The sequence below is a fragment of the Chanodichthys erythropterus genome, chromosome 10 (genome assembly GCF_024489055.1).
Source record: "Chanodichthys erythropterus isolate Z2021 chromosome 10, ASM2448905v1, whole genome shotgun sequence".
In the NCBI taxonomy this organism is placed as follows: Eukaryota; Metazoa; Chordata; class Actinopteri; order Cypriniformes; family Xenocyprididae; genus Chanodichthys; species Chanodichthys erythropterus.
Window position 1 is genome coordinate 34,931,321 of NC_090230.1, and position 22,771 is coordinate 34,954,091.

Genomic DNA, 22,771 nt, shown 5'->3' on the forward strand with positions numbered 1-22,771 from the left:
GCATGTGATTCGCAACTCATTTGTGCAAAATCTCCAATTTAGGTTCAGTACAAAGAGCTCAAACCGGACAGCTCTCAGAGTCCCAGCAGGAAAAGAAGGAACAACCCCAGATAGATACTTTTCATTTCTAATCAACAGGCTCCAAAGAACTGCTCAAGAAAAATACACTGTGCAAAGACTTTAAAAAAAAAAAAAGAGATTGTTTTAAAAAGAAAGAAATATTTATATTGTTTTTATCATTATTTATGCAAATTGCACAACTATAATAGCACAAAAATCAATTGTTGTTCATAAAATGTACTTTTAATTATTTATATGCCCATTTTTACTTTGAGTCACTGATTCAGTCAGTGTCTTGAACATTTTTAATTACGTGGAGAAAAATGTTGCAAGCCTAATTTGAACTTGCATCGCCCACGTGAGCACCACAGCTCAAAAAACACGTGCCTACCACTTGGTCGTAGCTCCAACAAATTAGTCTTTTTTAAATGTGTCTTTTCCAATCAGTTGATTCTATATAATGTGGTTTCTGGTGCAAAAATAACAGCCTGAGTGTTTTCACAAATCTTCTGCACATTTGAATGTAATATATGCAACTGGTTCAACTTTTCAGGTTTCCTAGAAAACACCCCCAAAACTTTACAGTGAACTCAGCACCTTTGAGGTTGCTGTTCATATGATTCACTTTGGATAATTACTTTTATGCCTAAGCACATATTTCATGGTGAAACTGCATGCTGTGCATCTGTATCAAAATAATATTTGTGTGCATAGAAAAAAGTGACTGTAAATATACAATGTGGAAACATTATTTATGTTTTTCTGGATGTATACCCATGACAGATATGCTGTGACCAGTGTTCATATGCTATGATAAATAATGAAATGCTGTTTTATTGTAATATTTATACATTATGTTGCTTGTTAATAAGAATGATTCTTCATGATATACGAGCATGTATAACTGTTAACCAGATATACTCGAGGAGAATAATTATTATATAAGTTGGAAAACTTTTTTCCAATTGAGAACATTTGTGCACATTTAATGAAAAAAGGCAGCAGCTTTGACTTTGCTTGTTCAAACAGGGCTGGAACCAACCAATCAAAACCTCTCTCTGTGAACTTTGGGTTATTTATGTTCTGAAACAATGAATGTTGGTATTTTTTGTATTTATTGGTCTTCTAAAGTCAAAATTCTCACGATGAAACATGTCAACATGAAATCACATTTGCAACCTTTGTTTTATTTCTGTGAAACTGTTATTAATAAGAAACAAATATAAATTTTATCCATCAGGAATTGACTGGATCAAGAAAGTGGACTCAATATTTTTTATTTGCCTCAATGTTCACCAATGTCTCATTGACAGTAAGACCAGGAAGGTGTATTAAAAGAGCAAATAGGGACATTTTTGATTTCATGTTGACTTTAAGTAACCACACCCCAAAGAAGAAAATAAATTCATTAATTAAAAACAAATTAATACATGCAATTAAACATGGTGCCACGGGGTTTAAAATGCATATGGCATTGCGTAATCCAGAATTTACTCCTTGTGTAAAATGTAGATTGTTAATCATTTGTCCAAGAGCATCCAATTAACTAATCCAGATTAGAGATACAGTATGTGTGAAGTGATGCATTTTTTGGTGTGGGGGAGGGACCGTAAGAGATAATGAATGAGTCATCAGGTGGAGTTTTGTGTCTACATTAACACGTTCATATGGGCAACTGGAGGGTCCATCTCCCAGTTACAAATGAAAGGTTTATAATTAGTTTCTTTAATCTCTGCCTTATTAAATAAATGCTTCTTTGGGAATCAGGACAGACTAATTGAGCTATGAAGGGCATCTTTTTAAAGTAGCAAAAGAGCAGTCTCTCCCATGGCCTGGGCTTTTAAAAGAGATTAATGAGAATTTAAAATAGTCTTGGGTTTCCCTTCTCACTCCACTTCAATAAAGACCAATGAAATTCTCCACCGAGTTTCCATTGATGTAGTAAAGATCCAGAAGAACACAAATGGTTGGGCAAACTCACATATATATTTTCCAAACCGCATCTATACAATTGGTATCCTAACGAAGTACTAAATTGTACTAAAGTCAAAGATGTGTCCGTCTTTCCTAAAATAAGAGAAGTTGCTATTGCACAATTAATGTCAAGTTCAACAACAGATCTATATTTAAAGACTTGACTGCTATGTCGGTTTTTACATTTTCAGCGACGTCTTGGTGAATCTCATGAAAACCTGTTCAGGTCACATTTCCTTCCAAATCTCAAGGAAAAATGAGACATTTTATTTTGCATCATCCAGACATTTTGTGAGATTCACCTGTCCATTTTGAATACTGATATTGAATATTGTCTGTATTGAAAATCTGCATTAATACACAGTTTAAAAACAAGAGAAAAGAAAACCCAGGTAACAAACATTCTAAATAGTCAACACTAGTCATCAATCAAGTTTATTCATCATATCTTTGCTTGGTATCTGGAAACCCAGTCACACACAATACTAAAACATAGCTCTGTGCAAGGAAAAGTGACTCTTTTCCTGTGCAACTCACCAACTCACCCACAACTCAAACATAACGCCCCAGGCAGGATTCAACACCCCCTCAGGCTCAGATACCCCACCGGATCATGAAGGGTGGAGAAGGTGAAAAGTGCAGGATGCAACCTGAAAATCATTGTCAAGATTGTATTGTAATTTTAATCATTGTTTTGGGATTTTCTTATATACATCTCATGAGGTTTGTTTGCTCTTTTTACAAAGCTTTGTGCAATCAGAAAACAAAGTCCTAACACTTTAACTTAAGATGTCACCAACGCACATAAAAACACAGCTAAACACCAGCACTAACACTATGCGTGAGGCTGAAATGAGTGAAAACAACAAATTACAGTGTAAAACACGCCTATATAATGAACCATGGCTTGTTCATCTCCATACCTCATCCCTACTGATCAGAAATACCAAAGACTGTGGCATGGATACAACACATTTAAAATTAATAATGGTCCGATCTGTATGTGGAACACGTAGCAGCGGTTGGAAAGCAATGCATGAAAGCTGCCCCCAGGTGCTGAGCAGAATATGAGCACTGGCACCTCTGCGGGTTCACACAAAGTGCTATGCATCTAATTGCTGGAGTGTCCACTCACAGTCGCCGTGTTTCTCCACGGCATACTAATGCACTCGCATGTTTTGAGTGCCAGTCTGGCCTTGCATACTCCTGCTGTCTGTAGAGTTGATTAGGGGGGATTTTAGCCATTGCTGGAGAGCTGTGCAAACAGAAGAAACAGACTGCTGAGTGTTTGCAGATCAGGTTAGTGTGTAGATCTGCTGACAATGGGCGCAATGTTACTGTTTCAATCGAAGATAGTAGATCTGATGTATTGGATCAAGAAGGATTAGAAGGTTAAGAAAGGATTACTGACTTTGAGTTGAGTGTTTACTATTCTTAAGGTTTTGGATATTTTGGTTTGGTCAGACTAACAATAAGCCTATGTTAGGAATATTTTTCTGCAAATTATTGTAAAATATAATATTGCTGAATAAACACAAGTTTGGCCCAGTGTAAAATGCTTAAGAACTGAGATAAAACATGGGAAAAACCCATCATTTCCATCCAATCTCAACCAAGCCCAAGGTTCAGTTAAGGTCCAGGACAACGAACTGTCTTTCTTCATTAACAGTCATTTAAAAATAGCAGTGTATATAAAAGAGGGAATTCTGAAAATTTCCTCACCCTCATGTTGATCCAAACATATGACTTTTTTCTTCTTTGGAACACAAAAGAATATATTTTCAGAAATAAGGAAGCATTCTGAAACTTGAAAGGGGAAATACAGTCAGTTAAAAAAAAAGCTGACAGATATTCTTTAACCATTCCTTTCTACGGACCGCTCTGGTAAGCACACTTTCTGATCTGTTTTGAAAGGTGATTTAAATTGATGAAAAGTGACAATAAAGACATATAATGTTACAAAAAATATATATTTAAAGTAAAAGCTGTTATGTTGAACTTTGTATCAATCAAAGAATCCAGAAAAATGTATCAAGGTTTCCACAAAAACTATTAAGCAGCACAATGGTTTTTAACACTGATAAAAATATGAAATGTTTCTTTGAGCAGCAAATCACCATATTATTATTTCTGAAGGATCATGTGACACTGAAGACTGAAGTAATGATGCTGAAAATTCAGCTTTTCCATCACAGGAATAAATTACATTTTGAAATATATCAAAAAGAGCTGTTTTAAAATTTAATAATATATCACAATATTTCTGTTTTTATTGTACTTTTACTGTATTTTCTTAACAAATAAATGCAGCCTTGTGAGAATAAGACACTATTTTCAAAACCATTAAAAAAATCTTACAGAGCCCAAACTTTTAAAGGGTAGTGTAAATATAAATGAAGAGTATTTCTATTATTTTGGAGAAAGTACTTTACGCACATTTATCCATAATCTCTCTATACTTCAGAGAATATTGCAGCTTGTTTATACTTAAATTTAAAATGATCTTGGATTCAAAGACTAATTAATAATACAAGTCCATAAAAACTAATTAAAAATGTATTATTGGATCAGTTGCTCACCTCATCTTTTGAATTTTGATGGTTTCATGCCCTTAGTACTCAATAATTCACAGAAGAAGAAAAAAAACATTTATTCTTTCTGCAATTTAACCTGTATTTAATGTAGTTTTGGATTGTATCCCATATTGGATAGTGTTTTCTTTTACATGGCTTAGTTTTGTTCATGAGAGCATGCCACGAAACCTGTCCAAGTTGGCATACCCAATTTGACTTCCTAACAATACACAATTATATGGTTAGTTTGCATTGCTACAATGTTAAAACTGTACTTTGAGCTTCAGAAAGTAACTAATAATATATTATATATTACTTAAATATTATATAAGTAATATATTATCTCAATCAATACATTCTCTCATTCACAGGAGTCTCCACAATCACAAGAAAATGATATTTGTGTTCATGTTGATATGTACCGCCCACTCGTCTCAAGGCCTCATCTGGGATTGGAGAAAGCTTCCATGTGATATAACACTTTCCAACAGCTCTGTTGTCTTGGACTGTTCAGAAAGATCTTTGAAAAAAATCCCGAAAAACCTGATTTGGAATACAACTGAACTAGACTTTGCAAACAATGAAATACATTACTTCCCAAAGGATGCCTTCTGGAATCTGACTAACGTTAGACGGATAAACCTCAGAAAGAATCAGATTGAAAAATGCCTTGAAAAAGACCAAGGGGTTTTCTCAAGATTGGCTAACCTGGAGACTTTGCTACTTGATGATAATAAGATTTCAGCAATTCCTCAAGACCTTCCTCCGGGATTGCAACAGCTGAGCCTCAATTCCAATCGTATCAAGAAAATTGGACCATCAGACTTTGAAAGAACAAGGAAACTCAAAGTTTTGACATTAAATAAGAACTGCTATCATAATATCAGTATAGAACTGATAATTCACAATGAAACATTTCAACATTTACATCTAACTGAGCTGGAACTGTCCAAAAATGGAATAAAGAAAATACCATCGGCTTTACCGAGATCCCTCAACAAACTCTCACTTCTTCTAAACAGGATTGAGCGAGTTCATGCCTCTGACCTGAGCAACCTAACAAACCTGACAGTTCTTGATTTGTCTGGAAACTGCCCTTTTTGCTTTACCGCTCCTTTCCCATGCACTACCTGTCGGACAAAGAATAACGCTCTACAGATTCATCCGGATGCTTTCAATGAACTATCCCAACTGCAAGACCTACGACTATCTGGAAATTCTTTAAAAACAATCCAATTGTCATGGTTCCGGAATCTTACCAAGTTAAAGTATTTGTATCTTTCCTTCAACTCATTGATAAGTGAATTTCAAAGCGGACAATTCTTCAGTGTGTTGCCCCAAGTGGAAGTTGTAGATTTCTCATATAATAATCCGTCTCAAACATTTTACCAAAGAATGAAACTGTCAAAAGGCTTTGGTAGTTTGAAATCATTGCAAACACTTCACATGGAAGGCTACATTTTCCACAATCTTTGTGAGGAAGATCTCCGACCTCTCTTCGGTTTGAGAAACCTATCCGTTCTAAACTTGGGAGTCAACTTTCTCCAACATATCAATCTATCGGTGTTCAGAAACTTTCACAACCTGTCTTTGCTTTCATTGATTGACAACAGGCTAACACTCTCAGATCCTCTTTGGAGAAAAGAGTGTAGAAATGACATCCTTGCTGAAGAGGACGAGGGAGACAGCCGCGAAGACCCCTACATCCACACAAATGAAGACTTCCGCAATTACCCACCATTTACCAAAGCAGAGTGTCTGGCAACAGGACCAGTTTTGGACCTCAGTAGGAACAACATTTACCACATCAAAAAAACTTACTTCATAGGAGTAGAGAATACCACATGCCTCAATCTTTCCTCCAACTTCATTGCTTCATATTTCAATGGTACAGAGTTTGTTCACTTTCCCAAGCTGAAGTACCTTGACTTGTCTCACAACAGAGTCTACATGCGTTCAGATTCAGCACTGAAAGAACTGAAAGAATTAGAAGTTTTGGATTTAAGTCACAACAAACATTACTTTGAGGTGGCAGGTGTCAGGAATACTTTGACATTCATGGAAAACCTCCAGTTCCTCAAAGTTCTGAATCTCAGTTGGAATGAGATAAATACGCTGACCAATAAGACCCTGCAGAGCAACTCACTGAAGGAGCTACAGTTTCAAGGCAATCGATTGGATATAATGTGGAAGAAGGGCCGTGGATTCAAAGGTCTTTTTAAGTCTCTCTCAAACTTAACACACCTTGATATATCATATAACAAGCTTGCCGAAATACCGCACGATATTTTCAGCTATTTCCCATGTACGCTAAAATATCTTTGCATGAGCAAGAACAAACTTGCTGATTTTGAGTGGAAACAGCTCAACTATTTACCCCAGTTGGAGACTTTGGATCTAAGTATGAACAAATTGAGTAAAGTCACTAGAAACCTATCAAAACATACAAAATCATTAAGGGTCTTAGACTTGAGCTATAATCTGATCGTCAAGTTGCATGACAACTTTCTCAAAGATGTCAAAAGCCTGATGATCCTTAATCTCGCTTTCAACTGTTTAAATCATATCAGTGACGCATCCTTCCAGACAAGTAGCGATCACTCCCTACGCATTCTGAACCTGCAGAGCAACCCTATCCATTGCACCTGTGACCTTCTGGACTTCATTCTCTGGTTAGAGAAAAGTGACACAGTCCTTCCTTATCTAGCAACAGACATCTTATGCGATCTTCCGGAATCCAAAAGAGGATATCCAATGGTCAATCTGGACTTTAAAAATGCCTGCATCAACAATGGTATCGCTCAAATCCTATATGTACTCACCTCATCCATCATTATTGTCATGATGTCTACAACTATCGCAATACATGTGTTCTACTGGGACATATCGTACATTTATAATTTCTGGATAGCCAAAATTAAAAGTTATTACTTGAAGATGACTGACTGCACTTATGATGCCTTTGTTATGTACGACACCAAGGATCCGATGGCGGAAGAGTGGGTACTGAACCACTTGCGTTTTGAGTTGGAAGATAGAGGAAAACGAGTTCGTCCGCTATGTTTGGCGGAAAGAGATTGGACTCCTGGTACACCCATCATGGATAACCTGAACCAGAGCATACACCGGAGTAGAAAGACAATATTTGTGTTGACAGAGGGATTTGTTCACAGTGGGATTTTCAAGATGGCGGCTTTCCTAGCGCAACAAAGGCTTCTGGAAGAGGGCGTGGACGTGATGGTGCTGGTATTGTTGGAACCGGTTCTTCGGCAGTCAAGAATCTTAAACTTGCGACGCTGCCTGTGTGGACACAGTGTGCTGGAGTGGCCCAGAAACCCGGCAGCAGAAGGCTGGTTCTGGCAGAGTTTGAGAAACGCAGTTAGGTTTGAGAGTCAAGGTGGTCAAAGCAAAATGTTTACAAATTACTACAGCGGATGATGAAATGGTACGAAATGAGGCCCTTCTGTTTAAATACTTAAAGGTGCCCTAGATTCAAAAATTGAATTTACCTTGGCATAGTTGAATAACAAGAGTTCAGTTCATGGAAATGACATACAGTGAGTCTCAAACTCCATTGTTTCCTCATTCTTATATAAATCTTATTTGTTTAAACGACCTCCGAAGAACAGGCGAATCTCAACATAACACCGACTGTTACGTAACAGTCGGGGTGTACGCCCCAATATTTGCATATGCCAGCCCATGATGTTCCCAACATTATAAAAGGCATTAGACAAGGGCAGCCAGTTAACGTCTGGAGCTGCACACAGCCGAATCATCAGACTAGGTAAGCAAGAACAACAGGAAAAAATGGCAGATGGAGCAATAATAACTGACATGATCCATGATAGCATGATATTTTTAGTGATATTTGTGAATTGTCTTTCTAAATGTTTCGTTAGCATGTTGCTAATGTACTGTTAAATGTGGTTAAAGTTACCATCGTTTCTTACTGTATTCACGGAGACAAGAGCCGTGGCTATTTTCATTTTTTAAACACTTGCAGTCTGTATAATTCATAAACACAACTTCATTCTTTATAAATCTCTCCAACAGTGTAGCATTAGCCGTTAGCCACGGAGGACAGCCTCAAATTCACTCAGAATAAAACTTTTAACATCCAAATAAATACTTTACTCACATAATTCGAAGCATGCATACAGCATGCATGACGAACATCTTGTAAAGATCCATTTGAGGGTTATATTAGCTGTGTGAACTTTGTAAATGCGCTGTAACTTATGGTGCGTTCAAGTCTTCCTGGGAAGTTCGTATTTACGAGGTGGGAAATCGTGTGTACGACGGTAGGTGCGTTCAAGTCACTTTCGTCGGAGTATGATGGCGGTGTGCCTTCTCTAAATTAATTACACAAAATAACAACACTTCTGCTTCTAGAAAATGTAGAGCAAATAATGTACATTAGTTGTATGTTGCTTTTTTATGTTTTTTAATTAATGTATGAAGCTGTTGTAAACTTTATTGTTGCATATTACATTTTTATATTGTGATGCTATTGTATTTTTTGCTGGGAATCAGCTTACTTTGTTGTAAATAGAAAAGCCTGACAATTCAATGCTAAATACCTGTAATATTGTGGTATTTCGCCATGTTTCTGACTGACACGCCCCCAACTCGTACAGATCGGAGCTTAAAGAAAATTACGAGCTTCCCACTGGTATTTACGACATTGTGGTGGCATTCATGTCAGTTCTGCTCGTAAATACGATCTTTCCGACATGACTTGAACGCACCAATAGTCAACAGCTCTTGTGGCAGGAAGCACGCGTCTTAAAGGGGCAGCACCGAGTGTAAATCAGTAGATTGTTAATGGTGCCCCAAAATAGGCAGTTAAAAAAATTAATTAAAAAAAATCTATGGGGTATTTTGAGCTGAAACTTCACAGACACATTCAGGAGACACCTTAGACTTATATTACATCTTGTGAAAGAACGTTCTTGGGCACCTTTAATTTGTTATGATGGATTCTTTCTCCTGAGCCATTTGTGATTACTATTAGCATTGGGGTAGTTTATTTGTATTTGTAAATGTATTGTTTAAAATTGGAACATTAATGAAAATAAAGTGCTACTCATTATAAAACTATGCAATTATATTACATCATACGTAAGTTATTTTTTCTCATCGTCAGCTGCTTGAAACTCTCTCTTCTCCAGAGTAAAAATGGGTTGAAAGAAAACTTTAGTCCCCTCAGTATGAGGCACACTCTCTAGAACTACATTACCCATCATGCTTTTACTGCAACAATCATTTTAGGTGGAAGAAGTAACACTGATTTTATAGTGCAAATTGATCAAGTAATGCTTTATGTTACTAATTACTAAATAATCGGATAAATGTAACAAGTAACACATTGCTCCCATCACTCATTACCAAGTTCTTATCTCATGAAACCAAAGTGCCATAGATTTTCGCCATAGACCTTCCCTACCCATGCAGTCACTTCCCTCTTAAACTAATTTTATCAAAAACTTCCCATTAGTCTCAGTTATGGTGCAATCAGAGTCACATTTGTACAGGAAATACTGTGATGCACTTTATCACTCTAGAGAACGATACAGCATGGTGACAGATTTTTATCAGTGCCTTTTGTGGACTCACATAGTTACGATACACAAACACACAGATACTCCAACTCTCTATGTCCTTCCCTTTTTCATCTTTTATTCATCATGAAACCAGTGATGAAAAATTCATGACTCCAGGCAATGAAATGAATGCAAAATGAAAACTGTGGGCGTATAAAAAAGGGTGAGAGAAAGAATGTCTCTATCTAGGGTGACGCCTGGCACAAGGTGCGGATCACGGCGAGGGCAGTGGGTTCTGGAGAACAACTCTGCTAACTCTCTCTGTGTTAATAAAGTAGATGAACTTCTGATGGACTGGTTCAATTTCTAGCATTACAAGAACCTGGGCTACAACACTATGTGCTTGCTGAACAATACTGTACAGTATGAGGAGCTTAACTGACCAAAAACAGACATCTACTTGGGGGATCTATGCAAAAGAAAGCAAAAACTTAGGCCCCAAAGTGCATCATATGGGATACTTTCATGAATAAATTAAGTAAACTTAAGGTTCCTCAATGTTACTCCAAAAAAATCAATGGTAAAAGCAAGGTAAAATAGTGTAGTTCCAATTTAAGGTCACACAAACCCTTACTGTACACTGCGTTCCAAATTATTATGCAAGTGACATATCAGTAAGATTTCAGTACAATAAACATTCAGATTTTAGTTTTTCTAAGAAAATGTTTGTTTGTTTATTTATCCACAAAATAATTTGCCAGATCTATGGAAACCCTACTTAGAGGTTGTTCCACATTATTAAGCAAGTCACAGTTCTCATGCAATATGGGGAGGAAGAAAGATCTTTCTGAAGATGAAAAGCATGAAATGGTGCAATGTTGTGCAAAAGGCATGAAAACAACTAATATTTTGTGAAAACTGAATGGAGATTATTGAATTATCATAAGATTTGTGAGTGATGTGGAGTAAAGGCTTATTAATGAAAGTTCCTGTCAAAAAAACATAATTGTATTAAAAGAGCAGCTATAAAAAAGCCAGTGTTGAGCAGCAAACAGGTATTTGAAGCTGCTGGTGTCTCTGGAGTCTCAAGAAGCTCTCCATGCAGGCTGGCAGTTGTGTGTAAAAATGCATTTCAGCCACTCCAAACCAAACCTCACAAACAGAAATGTTTACAGTGGGTTTAGAAATACATGAAGACTCATTTTTAAATAGTTTTATTCACTGACTAATGCCGTACTACAGTGGATGGTCTAAATGGATGGATTTCTGGATGGTTGGTGAATGGCCACCACGTTCCAACACGACTGTGACGTCAGCAAAGAGCTGGCGGGTGATAATTTGGGCTGGAATATTGGGAAGTGAGATGGAAGGTCCCTATAGGGCCTCTGAGGGTATTAAAATGACTTTTGTGGAGTTCATAACTGGCCATTTTCAGCTATCGTATAAAAAGGAGGATAGTGCATAGTACAACGCACTATTGTACAATGCACTATGCACTTTCCCATGCTGCAAAAAACACCACAGCAATAAATCTGTTTGAAAATGTATTTTTACACCCACTGTAGATGTTTCTCTTTGTGAGGTTTGGTTTGGAGTGGCAAAAATGTATCTTTAATTCATAAATAAAAATATAAACAAGAAACTTTTTTTCTTATAAAATGCAAATGTCTCAATGGCAGTAATGCTATTTCATGGCTTAGTCTTTATCTGTGTATTGTCGTCTGCATATGCAACAGTACAGTACTGAGCTCCAGGGAACGTGGACGTCACACACTCCCTGGAGAGCCAGCTGTCAGTACACAGATGCTGGCCCCACAGGAACCCACACTGGCCCCAGTGGTGGATGCACAGAGCCAACCAGCACACAGCTTCTGTGTAATGTGACAGGGCCTTTCCCTGACAGTCCACCCCTGAGTGAATACCGCGCCTGACATACAGCCACAAGCGTGATGGTTGTCGTTTGACAACTCCCTCGTCACAAATTCAGAATATGAGCACAAACAAAATGTTCTCTCTCTATTCATTACCATTGTTCTGTAGGTTGCTGGGACTCCTCCTGCTTGTGCTGTTGAGTTTTGGGGCCCACTGAGAATTGAATGAGCGTGAACCCCACTGTAGTGTGAACATGAGTGTGCGTGTGTGTGGTCCTCCTGGCTTTTTAATGCTGCATTATTAAAGAGAACATGCTAGTGGCTAATTAGGCATTGATGCACCCCCCTCTCTTCTCATCGCCGAGTTAGCATCTCACTGGTAAACTGATTGCTTGCCTTGAGTTTCATGCCGTTTCGCTGACATTGACCCTGCCACAACGCTCCAGATGCCATGCTGCGACGTGACTGGAAAGGCAGAGCAGGAGCGTGGAGGCTCTTTTTTTATTTCATTGGTTCATCAGTGGGCCAATTAAATCAGTATACAACACAGAAACTCTAATGCACGACTAATTTGTTGTGCCTTCACCGCTAATTTTGCCCTATTTTGTATCATTATTTTGGGGTTTTGATCTTGGTTTTTAGTCACATCTATTAAAAAAAATCTTTGCATGTTAACTTTTCTTTGCATGTTTAATTTTCTTGTTCATATGGATTTTTAAAGTACTAAACCTGTCAGCACATGCCCAGCTCATATTTCACTAATAAGAAATATTTTGCATAAAAATAAAGCCCTTAAGCCATAAAAAAGTTTTAAAGCCAAGATTATTTAGAATTTTTGCTTTATTTTCATGGTAACTCATCAACTGATTTTTCTTTACCCTGTTGATATAATCTCATTCTTCTGTTAAAGATGCATTATTTGAATTGTAAAAATGTGGTTATTATAGTTCCTCTTCACACATTATAATTAATAATAAATAAAAAAACAAATAATAATAATAATAAATATTTGTATTGTATGAGGAAACTGCTTAATTTTAATAAAAAATTGTGTTTAGGGTGGGAATCTATAGGCACCTCACAATCTGATTCAATAACCATTCAGAGGGCTGTGATGTGATGATAAAACGTTTATCAAAGCATCATTTCTATGCAAAATATGTCCTTTTTTTTGTTTTGCTTTTAGAGTGAAATGTAACTCAGATTTATTTTCATTAGATTCATCATGCAAGCCGATTTGTTTTTGTGCTTTAATCAGTTCTAAAATGTTTCCATGCTAAACAGTTAGTCGATTTAATCTAAAACATCAGATTCTTTTTTTCTATTTAAGGTTGGATTTGTCTATTGGGAGGAAAGTGTTTTCCCATGGATATTGGGATTTGCAGGAAAATGAGCGTGTTTTAGATATAGCCAATGGCAGTCGACTCTATTATAGATTTAATATAGAGGGCATTCCTGAGAGACACATAAGATTTCTTTCCTTTTCTCGCTCTCTTTCTTTCTCTTTGAGTGTTTTGAATATCCTAAGGTGCCATGACCTGAGAAAGTATTAATGGCATCAGTGCCACTTTAAGTGGGTCATTTGGAGGTTCAGACTTATAAAATGCTGTTGCATTCTGGGGCAAAATCATTGCTGCATGTGCTTCTTTATTATATGAAATGCATAATGAGTGAACCAGAATAAGTAACAGATTTGGAACTGTTTTATTTGAACTCTCGCTATTATTTTGATAGTTCTTAATAGGGAATTATTGCAGAATATACAACCGTTTAAAGTGTATAATTAATGTTGTTTGTTAAGGGTAACATAATATTATTTTTTTATTTATTATAGTTTTTGATACGGACATGAATGATACCTGAAATTATAAATGAATAAAACATGTAAAATAATCCCATAGATAACATTGAAGGATGCACACACAATCAACCTTATTTCCAGGGTTGGGGAAAGTTGCTTTTAAAAGTAATGTGATACAATATTGCATTACTCGCTAAAAAGTACCAAATTGCATTACTTTGTTACTTTTTAATAGAAAGTAATGCGTTACATTACTTTTGCATTACTTTTTCTTATCTGGGCTGGCTTGCTTGTTTGTTTTTTTTAATAACAACAAAAAAAGTTAGATTTTTGGCAAATGGTGACCCTTTCTCACCAAAAGTGAAATGAATAAACCTCAGGCTGAAGGAAATGCAAATGCATGCCTGTACAGTAGAGGGCGCAGCTCAAACAAACAAGCCAGCAGTTATGCCGCTAATTCTGGAACAGAAGAATAGGATCCAGGAGAAGAAGTAAATGAGTAAATGCCTGCTCACATTAATCTAGAACTACAATAACCATCATGTTCACACAGAGCACACAACTCCTCTGCACTTACTCCCAATTTCTCTCAACATAAGGACAGGAGAGCTGTCAGTCAATAAATGGGAAAACAAAGTAACTTGTGTTACTTATTCGAAAAAGTAACTCAGATATTTTGTTGTAAATTTAAAAGTAATGCGTCACCTTACTAGTTACTTTAAAAAAGTAATCTGATTACATAACTCACATTACGTGTAATGCGTTACCCCCAACACTGCCTCCTTGCTGCATTAATATGCTGATTTATTTTATAGGTTTTACTAGTGAGAAGCTTGTACTGTAGATGCTGTAATCATAAACACAAAGAGAGTTCATGGAAAACTTGGAAAGAACCACTTCAGTGGCTTTTTCCCTGTGGCTTTTTTGTCTTTCAGGATGAATCAATTTTTGCTAAATGAGAAAATTGTCTTTTTTCACTGTAGGCCAGAAACAAAAAGTGACATTCATTTGAGAATAAACATGCTTGAAGTGGCTCTTAGCACACTTCAAATACTCGCGTAATGTCTAAAGAGAGAAGGAATACATACCAACTGGCTTCAGATCTTTTGTACTACAGATCAAAATGGGACGCGCTATAGCCTACAGCCTGTGGTAATTATCTTTATCTGTGAGCCAGTAGTGTTTGAGTGGAGAGAGCCAGAGGGCGACAGTGCACGAGTTTACTGAGGAGTGAAGGATCGTTACGCTGGCTTCAGGCTCTATGACGACTTCAATTAGTAAAAACCTTTAAACGTGTTATTCAGCTGAGCTGTCTGAATCAGATACTGGGATTGGAACAGTGCTGAAACCACATGCTTGTTTCACGTTTTTTTGCTGAATTTTGTGGCTGCTGTTTTGTTGTAGTAATTCATGCAGTAAAAGATAAAGTTAATCAATTAATATGTCTTGCTTCTCACATTTTTCTCTCAGGAAAAAGACTCCAGTAATCTCACAGAGATTCAGTTTCAGAAGAGACCTCTGAGTAATGTGTCTAACTTCTTAAATTTGTATTGAAACCAGCATCTACAATCAAAATTCAGATAGATAGATAGATAGATAGATAGATGCATTCATCGAAACTACTAAAAATAATATCAGTTATTTCCTATATTTATCACCTCCCCTCATATTTCTCATCTCATCTGTTTTTACTTTTGTCTTCACACTTGCTCACTTTCTCTCTCTCTCTCTCTCTCTCTCATGTTAACCTGTCGATGGCGTGTGCGGTGTGACTCTGACCTCCATCTGCCCATATGTGACTCTTCACCCTCCCACGAGACCCCTGCGCTCCGTTCTGACAGCCCATGATTAATTACTCACCCTTATGATTCATGCCTTAGAAATATTTCACAATAATGGACAACAGGTGGTCCTTCAGGACATTATTTTAAAGGCGCATGTGTGTGTGTGTGAACCTGCTAGAATATGTATTCAGATGATGATGGAATGCGTGCATGAATGGTGATATATGACAATTTAATTGAACTTTCTAATGTGGTCTAGTCTCCACTTTTTGTTGCTCACTAAAATGTTTTCAAGAATTTCACAGTTTTGAAAGAAGGATGGCAGGTTATGTATAGAAACAAAAGTCATCAATTCATATTTATACTTTGATTTCAAAGTTTTAATCAACTTCAACTTTATTATGCAGAGACAACTATAAATACATTCATTTGATTCCCCTTCGTGCATCTTCGGAACACAAATGAAGATATTTTTGATGACGTCCAAGAGATTTCTGACCCCCCCAAAGCCTGCAATGTAATTACCACTTTGAAGACCCAGTAAGGTAGTAAAGACATTGTTAAAATAGTCCATGTGACTACAGTGGTTCAACCTTAATGTTATGAAGCGATGAGAATACTTTTTGAGCGCAACCCCGAATAAAAAACAACTTTATTCAACGATTTCTTCTCTTCCATAGTCTCTGACGCTGTTCATGTGAGCACCAATATGCATGCGTGTGGATAACAGGATACATTTTCTCATCGCTTGATATGAGGGTGAGTAATTAATGACAGAATTTTCATTTTTGGGTGAACTAACCATTTAAGCATCTCAACATGTTTCAACCAATGGCATGAGTTTGAAAAGCCTGTATGAAAGCAGTTATTTTTGCAGTTCCATTCGGTGGCACTTGTGCAGAAACAAATGCTGCGTCCCAATTCGCCTACTTATACTACGTCCTAAAAGTATGTACTGTTTTTGTAAAGAAAAAGTACATACTTTTGAGTGTGTAGTAGAAGAGTTTTCTGCTGCGTCCCAATTCGCATACTATGCATCCTAAATAGTATTCGAAAAAAGAATTAGTATGTCCCAAATCGTAGTATGTTGAAATGAGTATTCCAAAGATACCCGGATGGTGTACTTTTTCCAGTTAGAATTCGAAGTGCAGATCCGTGCACACTTCTAACGGCTAATATTGCCCATAACACATTGCGCTGTGGACGAGGATTCGATTAGAACTACAAATACGAATAAAAAGTGTTTAAAAACTACAAACATGACGGACGTGCGAGGTACGACGGTTAAGATAAAGTGGCTTGAATGATTAATAAGCAGTGTTTAACCTGACAAAAAGATATTTATTAAATGTTATCCACATTATATTTCATCTGCAACAGCATTGTGAACTTTTATAACGATGTGTTTGGTCATTAACTTTTAAATGCATCATTATGCAAAGATGAGGAGAGTTCTCTGCATGAAAGACCCATGACTGGCAGATCAACGTGCGACTACATTTCTCTCCGAAACGGTAGGAAAATAAATTTAATTTAAATGTGGAGGATTTTAACTGTGACATGATGATTGACACGGTAGTTTAAACAGTTACAGGTTGAGTAACTAAGCAACAGAACGTCCGTTAAAGACGCAGTTATGACGAGGTAGTTTGTCCCAAAACTTGCATACTCTTCTACTACACACTCAAAAGTATGTACTTTTTCTTTACAAAAAGAGTACATACTTTTAGGACGTAGTATAAGTAGGCGAATTGGGACGCAGCATTCAAGTTTTGGGACATACTACCTCGTCATAACTGCGTCTTTAACGGACATTCTGTTGCTTAGTTACTCAACCTGTAATTGTTTAAACTACCTGTCAATCATCTTGTCACAGTTAAAATCCTCCACATTGAATTACATTTATTTTCCTACCGTTTCGGAGAGAAATGTAGTCGCACGTTGATCTGCCAGTCATGGGTCTTTCATGCAGAGAACTCTCCTCATCTTTGCATAATGATGCATTTAAAAGTTAATGACCTAACACATCGTTATAAAAGTTCACAATGCTGTTGCAGATGAAATATAATGTGGATAACATATCTTTTTGTCAGGTTAGACACTGCTTATTAATCATTCAAGCCCCTTTATCTTAACCGTTGTACCTCGCACGTCCGTCATGTTTGTAGTTTTTAAACACTTTTTATTCGTATTTGTAGTTCTAATCAAATCCTCGTCCACAGCGCAATGTGTTATGGGCAATATTAGCCGTTAGAAGTGTGCACGGATCTGCACTTCGAATTCTAACCGGAAAAAGTACACCATCCGGGTATCTTTGGAATACTCATTTCAACATACTACGATTTGGGACATACTAATTATTATTTCGAATACTATTTAGGACGCATAGTATGCAAATTGGTACGCAGCAAAAGACTATAGAATAACACAAGACGTGTCGCTCGTATTGTTTTGAATGGGAGAAAGTGTAACGCGCAATATGGCGGAATAAGTCCCGCTTTCTAAATAAGAGCCAATCGCTGACTGGTAAAGTCATCGCGTCACTTCAGCGGCTGTTAGAATCAGCAGTTTCTATAGAAACAGTCAGACACGCGCCTCCGGAGACGCGCATTTAGGTCTGCGCATGTGCATTAACTTGATCCATCCTGAAAAATACAGTTTTTTTTGTCAAGATTCGAGCGTTTAGAAACTAAATTTATGAGCCGGTTGTTGTTAGATTTCATTGGTGATTTCAAATATGAAATTTAATCGTAAGGTTGGCGAACAGTTTTGGAGAATTTGACGTTTCCCCATTCAAAGAGATAGGAGCTGCATGATGCCCAGGATGTCCAAGAGGCGTTTCAAAGATGGCCGCCTTGTCTTAAAGGGATTTTGGCAGAAATGACACAATTAAGCTTTAAAAATAGAGATAATTCGCATTTTCTGAAGAAAACTTGTGTGGTCCTTGCACATGCAAAACCTGCCACCATAATGTTGGCAGGTTTTGCATGTGGCAATTTTCAGTATTTGCTCTTTGTTGCCACAGTATGAGTATTGCTATAAGTGGTCTCCGAGTGGTTGCTAGGGTGTTCTATTTAGTTGCTATGGATCTGCAGGTGGTTGCTAGGGTGTTCTATTTAGTTGCTAGGGATCTGTAGGTGGTTTCTAGGGTGTTCTAGATGGTTGCTATTGATCTCCAGACTGTAGTTTCTAGGGTGTTCTAGATGGTTGCTGGGGTTTTACCATATTTTCACCAGTTTTAACCTCTAGAAAACTGTAAGTCCAAAAAGTAGCATAACTGCACACTTCTCAATATGTCATGTAAATTGAGCACAAATGGTTGTAGGATGTAGGTGTAGGAGTTGCATGCAAACATTTAACGCTTGTTCATAACAAAGATGATAACAATTAACAGTGAAGTTTTAATAATCATTCTAATTGAGAACAGGGAAGTCCACGCCACAACTATAATGAGAATAATATCATTGGAATCACTTTCGGAATGATGAATTATAAAAACAGTGACAGCCAATCAGAATCCAGCATCGAATCAAGCATTTAAAGTGGCAGACGACGAAACTGCAGCACCTGCTTAGAATAAACAGAACGACATTGTGCGTTGGTGTGGATGCAAACACAGTTATCATTATAGTTATCGTTCTTGGTGTGAACATTATGACTATGTTCAAATAACCCTACATATGATATGTGATTAATATGATTAATAATAGGGATGCTTGTCTTAGCACACCAGTAATAATTTAGTGTTTCACAAAAAAATTGTAAAAGCCAACTTATTTCAATAGTAAAATAATCCTTTGTAAAATTATAAATATTCTCAAATTCACACTGAATGAATTGAAACGTGCTGTCAGGTATAAAAATGCACTGTGTTTTGTGTTGCAAAGTCTTTTGTGGATTGACACACACACACACACACACACACACACACACAGTCGCACCTCATGACTTTATTGTCTCCTTCATGTGTGATCTGTTAGAGGGCCTTTCATTTGCATCGCCCAGGGCAAAGTTTCCCTCTGGCAGTGATCCGCGGATCTGGCTGGGCCGCTCACCTCTGTGTGATGAATACTTCTGCTGCTCCCACAGACACTGGCACAGGGAGTTCAGCCCTGACAGCTCAGATACAACACAGAGAGAGAAACCACTGTTCATTTAGCTCGTTCAGATACAAAGCCTTAGGAAAAATCACAGTTGAGATCGCTATAATGCCTTATCATCATTTATTTTCCTTTTGAACAACATGCAGCGTTCGCAAGAAGCATGAGAATGTGCTTTAAAGGTGGCATGCAATGGAAGTTGCGATTGCCTTTTTTATCTATTGTGATGTAGACTATATATGAGTGTAATGGTTTCACTAACACGAAAAAATGTAGGGCAGGATTTGATTTTGTCCATCAGGAATTGATTGGATGGTTGTGCATTGCAATTGGTGGATCTCATGTGAGTGATATAGGTTGCCCTGCCCTCATGCCAGTGAACACACCATCAGAGAAGAGAAGTCGCTGGGATTTTTTAAATAAAGATTATAAGGACACATACATTTTTGAAAACCAATGATGTGCATGCATGGATAAATCATTTATATTAAACACTGCAATATTCTGTAATATTCAAAAAGATTTGGATTTCATGATGACTTTCAGCAAGTAAATAAGGTTGACTTTACATGAAACGCCACTGAGCAATAAAATATTCTGCTGAGAATTTCACCAATGTCGAAACTGCATGACAGATGTACCAGAACGCATATCAAATCGCATTATATTTCATTTCTGATGCTTCAAAAAGGCAAGCGGGAAATGAGGCGGATCAGTCTATAGGTGTTTGTCGGATCTATTAACAGCACAAGCTCTGATAATAACCTCTCTGAGTTGAAGGGAAAAAATCCCTCTCTTTTCTTTCATCCCAAGGACAAGTGCGTGGCACGACTGGTTCAGACGTACAGAATCCATTTCAGAGAGCCTGGAGGGTGAAGAGACAGCGCAGGTTCATTCAGAGAGCAGACTCCATAATATTCACACCCAGTGGAAGTTGCTCACAGAACGGAGCAGACTTCCAAACATTTGCATTTGAAGAATCTTACAATAAGCAAAACATTGTAATGGTCTATAAAAAATTGATCAGATGTTGAAAAATGACTCATTGGTGAACCAAAATAGTTAGGTATGCTGAAAAAAAAGGCTTTTTGATTTTACTCAGTTTTTAAGGCAAGTGGTTAATTTGAAACAAAATTGAACTCAATGTTTTTTAGTTATATCAGTTCAAATATATTGAGTATATATTCCAGTCTGTGATTTTGAGTATATGGAAAAGACCTTTGTGTTTGATATTCAGTTTTGTTGTACAATTAAAAGACCATTTGCACAAGTAGGAATATTCTTGTTATTGATCAGGCTTTAGTAAAGCTATTACTCACTGAATGAAGCAACATGCATCATGCAGCCATCCATAACCTAACCATAAAGCTCTCTTCAGCACAAAAAACTTCAACATAACAGAAACTCTTTTAAATGTCAAACATAGCTGAACATTAAACATTAACAGGTCTTTCACTCAAAAATGCATAAAGTAACACTTACCATCCAGTTAGTGTAACAAAAATCATTCATGTAATCCCAACACTTCTATTTTACATATATTTAAGTGGATTGAACACAATGAAATCAAGTTAGTACAAAATTGCTTAAACTCATTTTAATTTGAACTAGCAGCAAAAAAGAAAAAAATTTTTTTCTTCAGTATAGTTAATTGTGATCTTACCACATCATTTATAGGTTAACTGATATATGAATTAACTGTTTAGGTTCCACTAAGAACTTTTTATTCTGTAGCTCTTTAGTAAACCATCATGTTGTGGTGTTTTAAAGAACCCAGAAACCATATTTGGTGAATTATGCATTATATTATACACAATTATATGCATCAGCATCTAGATATAATGGAGTTTCTCTGTCGTATCTTATAAATATGTATATATATATATATATATATATATATTTATATATATATATATATATATATATATATATATATATATATATATATATATATATATATATATATATTTCTGTCCATGGAGGTTGAACTGCTGCCACTTTTATTTCTGAGAGAAAGAGAATTGCATCACTCTAAATGTATTTCTCAGTCAAGTCGCATATAATACCACATGACTCCAGAATGAGGTCTTTTGAAGGCCAGTGGTTCCTTAATTAGAAAGAGTTTCGACTTCAAAGCAGTAGAAAGTGGATTCATGTTTGTCTGTGCTGAGAGAAGAGGTGAATGTGAATCCATTATAAAAGTTTGCTGAAAACTTCATTGTAAAGCCACGATCTTTGTTTTTGGAATTAATTTATGTCAGAAAATTAGAAAAGAGGTGTCAAAATGATATCTCAAATGTATTTGTCATGTGTAGGATTTAATGCATTAAATATAAAGTGATAATGAGGACAGATTGCAGCTTAGCTTGAGAATTATAATTGAATCAAAAGCAAACGTGCTATTAAATACGTTAACAGTCACTATCATCACCTTCTATTTGGTGTCATTTAGAGTGGATGTTTGAGCATGTGTGCGCGCGTCTGCGTGTTTCTGACACTAATGAGTGGGCTGCCGACAAGCTGTTGTCTAAAAAGTTGTGGGCCCCCCAGTGAGTAAGAGCCGGGATGATCCGATGACCCTTCAATGACCTTAATATTATACTGTATACTGTTTTAAAAAAAAAACACTAATTGTGGAGTGACATATTTGATACATTTGTAGACAAATCAGTTGAATTGGGCTGCTGTTTACCATTGATTTCAATGACCAAAAGTGGCCAAATGTAGCTGTTGTTCAAAATATGACAACATTGCAGAGACACCACATTCAGCACACATGGTTTGTGAAGACCGTAACTAGAGGCTAATTCATTCTTAATGTTCTTGTGCATGAGTTGATTGGTCCATAGGAACACATGTCATCCTCAGGCCGTCTGGAGCGGATTAGGGACGATGTTCTGTGCAAGACGGTGGGCATTATGGGGAAATCCATGTTTACTTCATTAGGAAGATTACTTTAGTGAGGAGATCTGAGAAGAGAGCGTTCTATCAACTCTTATTATCAGTATGCCAACACGACACACCGCTGATTTAGTTAAAGCGTGGGTTAAACTGGGGATTCA

At 36.9% G+C, this 22,771-nt stretch overlaps 2 protein-coding genes across 6 annotated transcripts in view; both read left to right on the top strand.

Annotated features, from left to right (window-relative positions):
• The window catches only part of mctp1b (multiple C2 domains, transmembrane 1b), a 38,069-nt gene extending 36,123 nt beyond the window's left edge, over window positions 1–1,946 (top strand). For 2 of the 5 annotated variants that reach the window (XM_067397517.1, XM_067397522.1), the window contains exon 21: window positions 43–1,946. In XM_067397517.1, the coding sequence (XP_067253618.1) occupies window positions 43–114 (72 nt within the window). In that variant the 3' untranslated portion in view covers window positions 115–1,946. The remainder of the gene's footprint in view (window positions 1–42) is intronic. The other 3 variants (XM_067397519.1, XM_067397520.1, XM_067397521.1) reach the window with 3 other exon arrangements.
• A 3,054-nt stretch (window positions 1,947–5,000) lies between these two features.
• On the top strand, window positions 5,001–8,214 carry tlr8b (toll-like receptor 8b). The gene has a single exon (XM_067399041.1). The coding sequence runs from the start codon at window positions 5,001–5,003 to the stop codon at window positions 8,043–8,045; it is 3,045 nt and encodes a 1,014-aa protein (XP_067255142.1). The 3' UTR covers window positions 8,046–8,214.
• The last annotated feature ends 14,557 nt before the right edge of the window (window positions 8,215–22,771 follow it).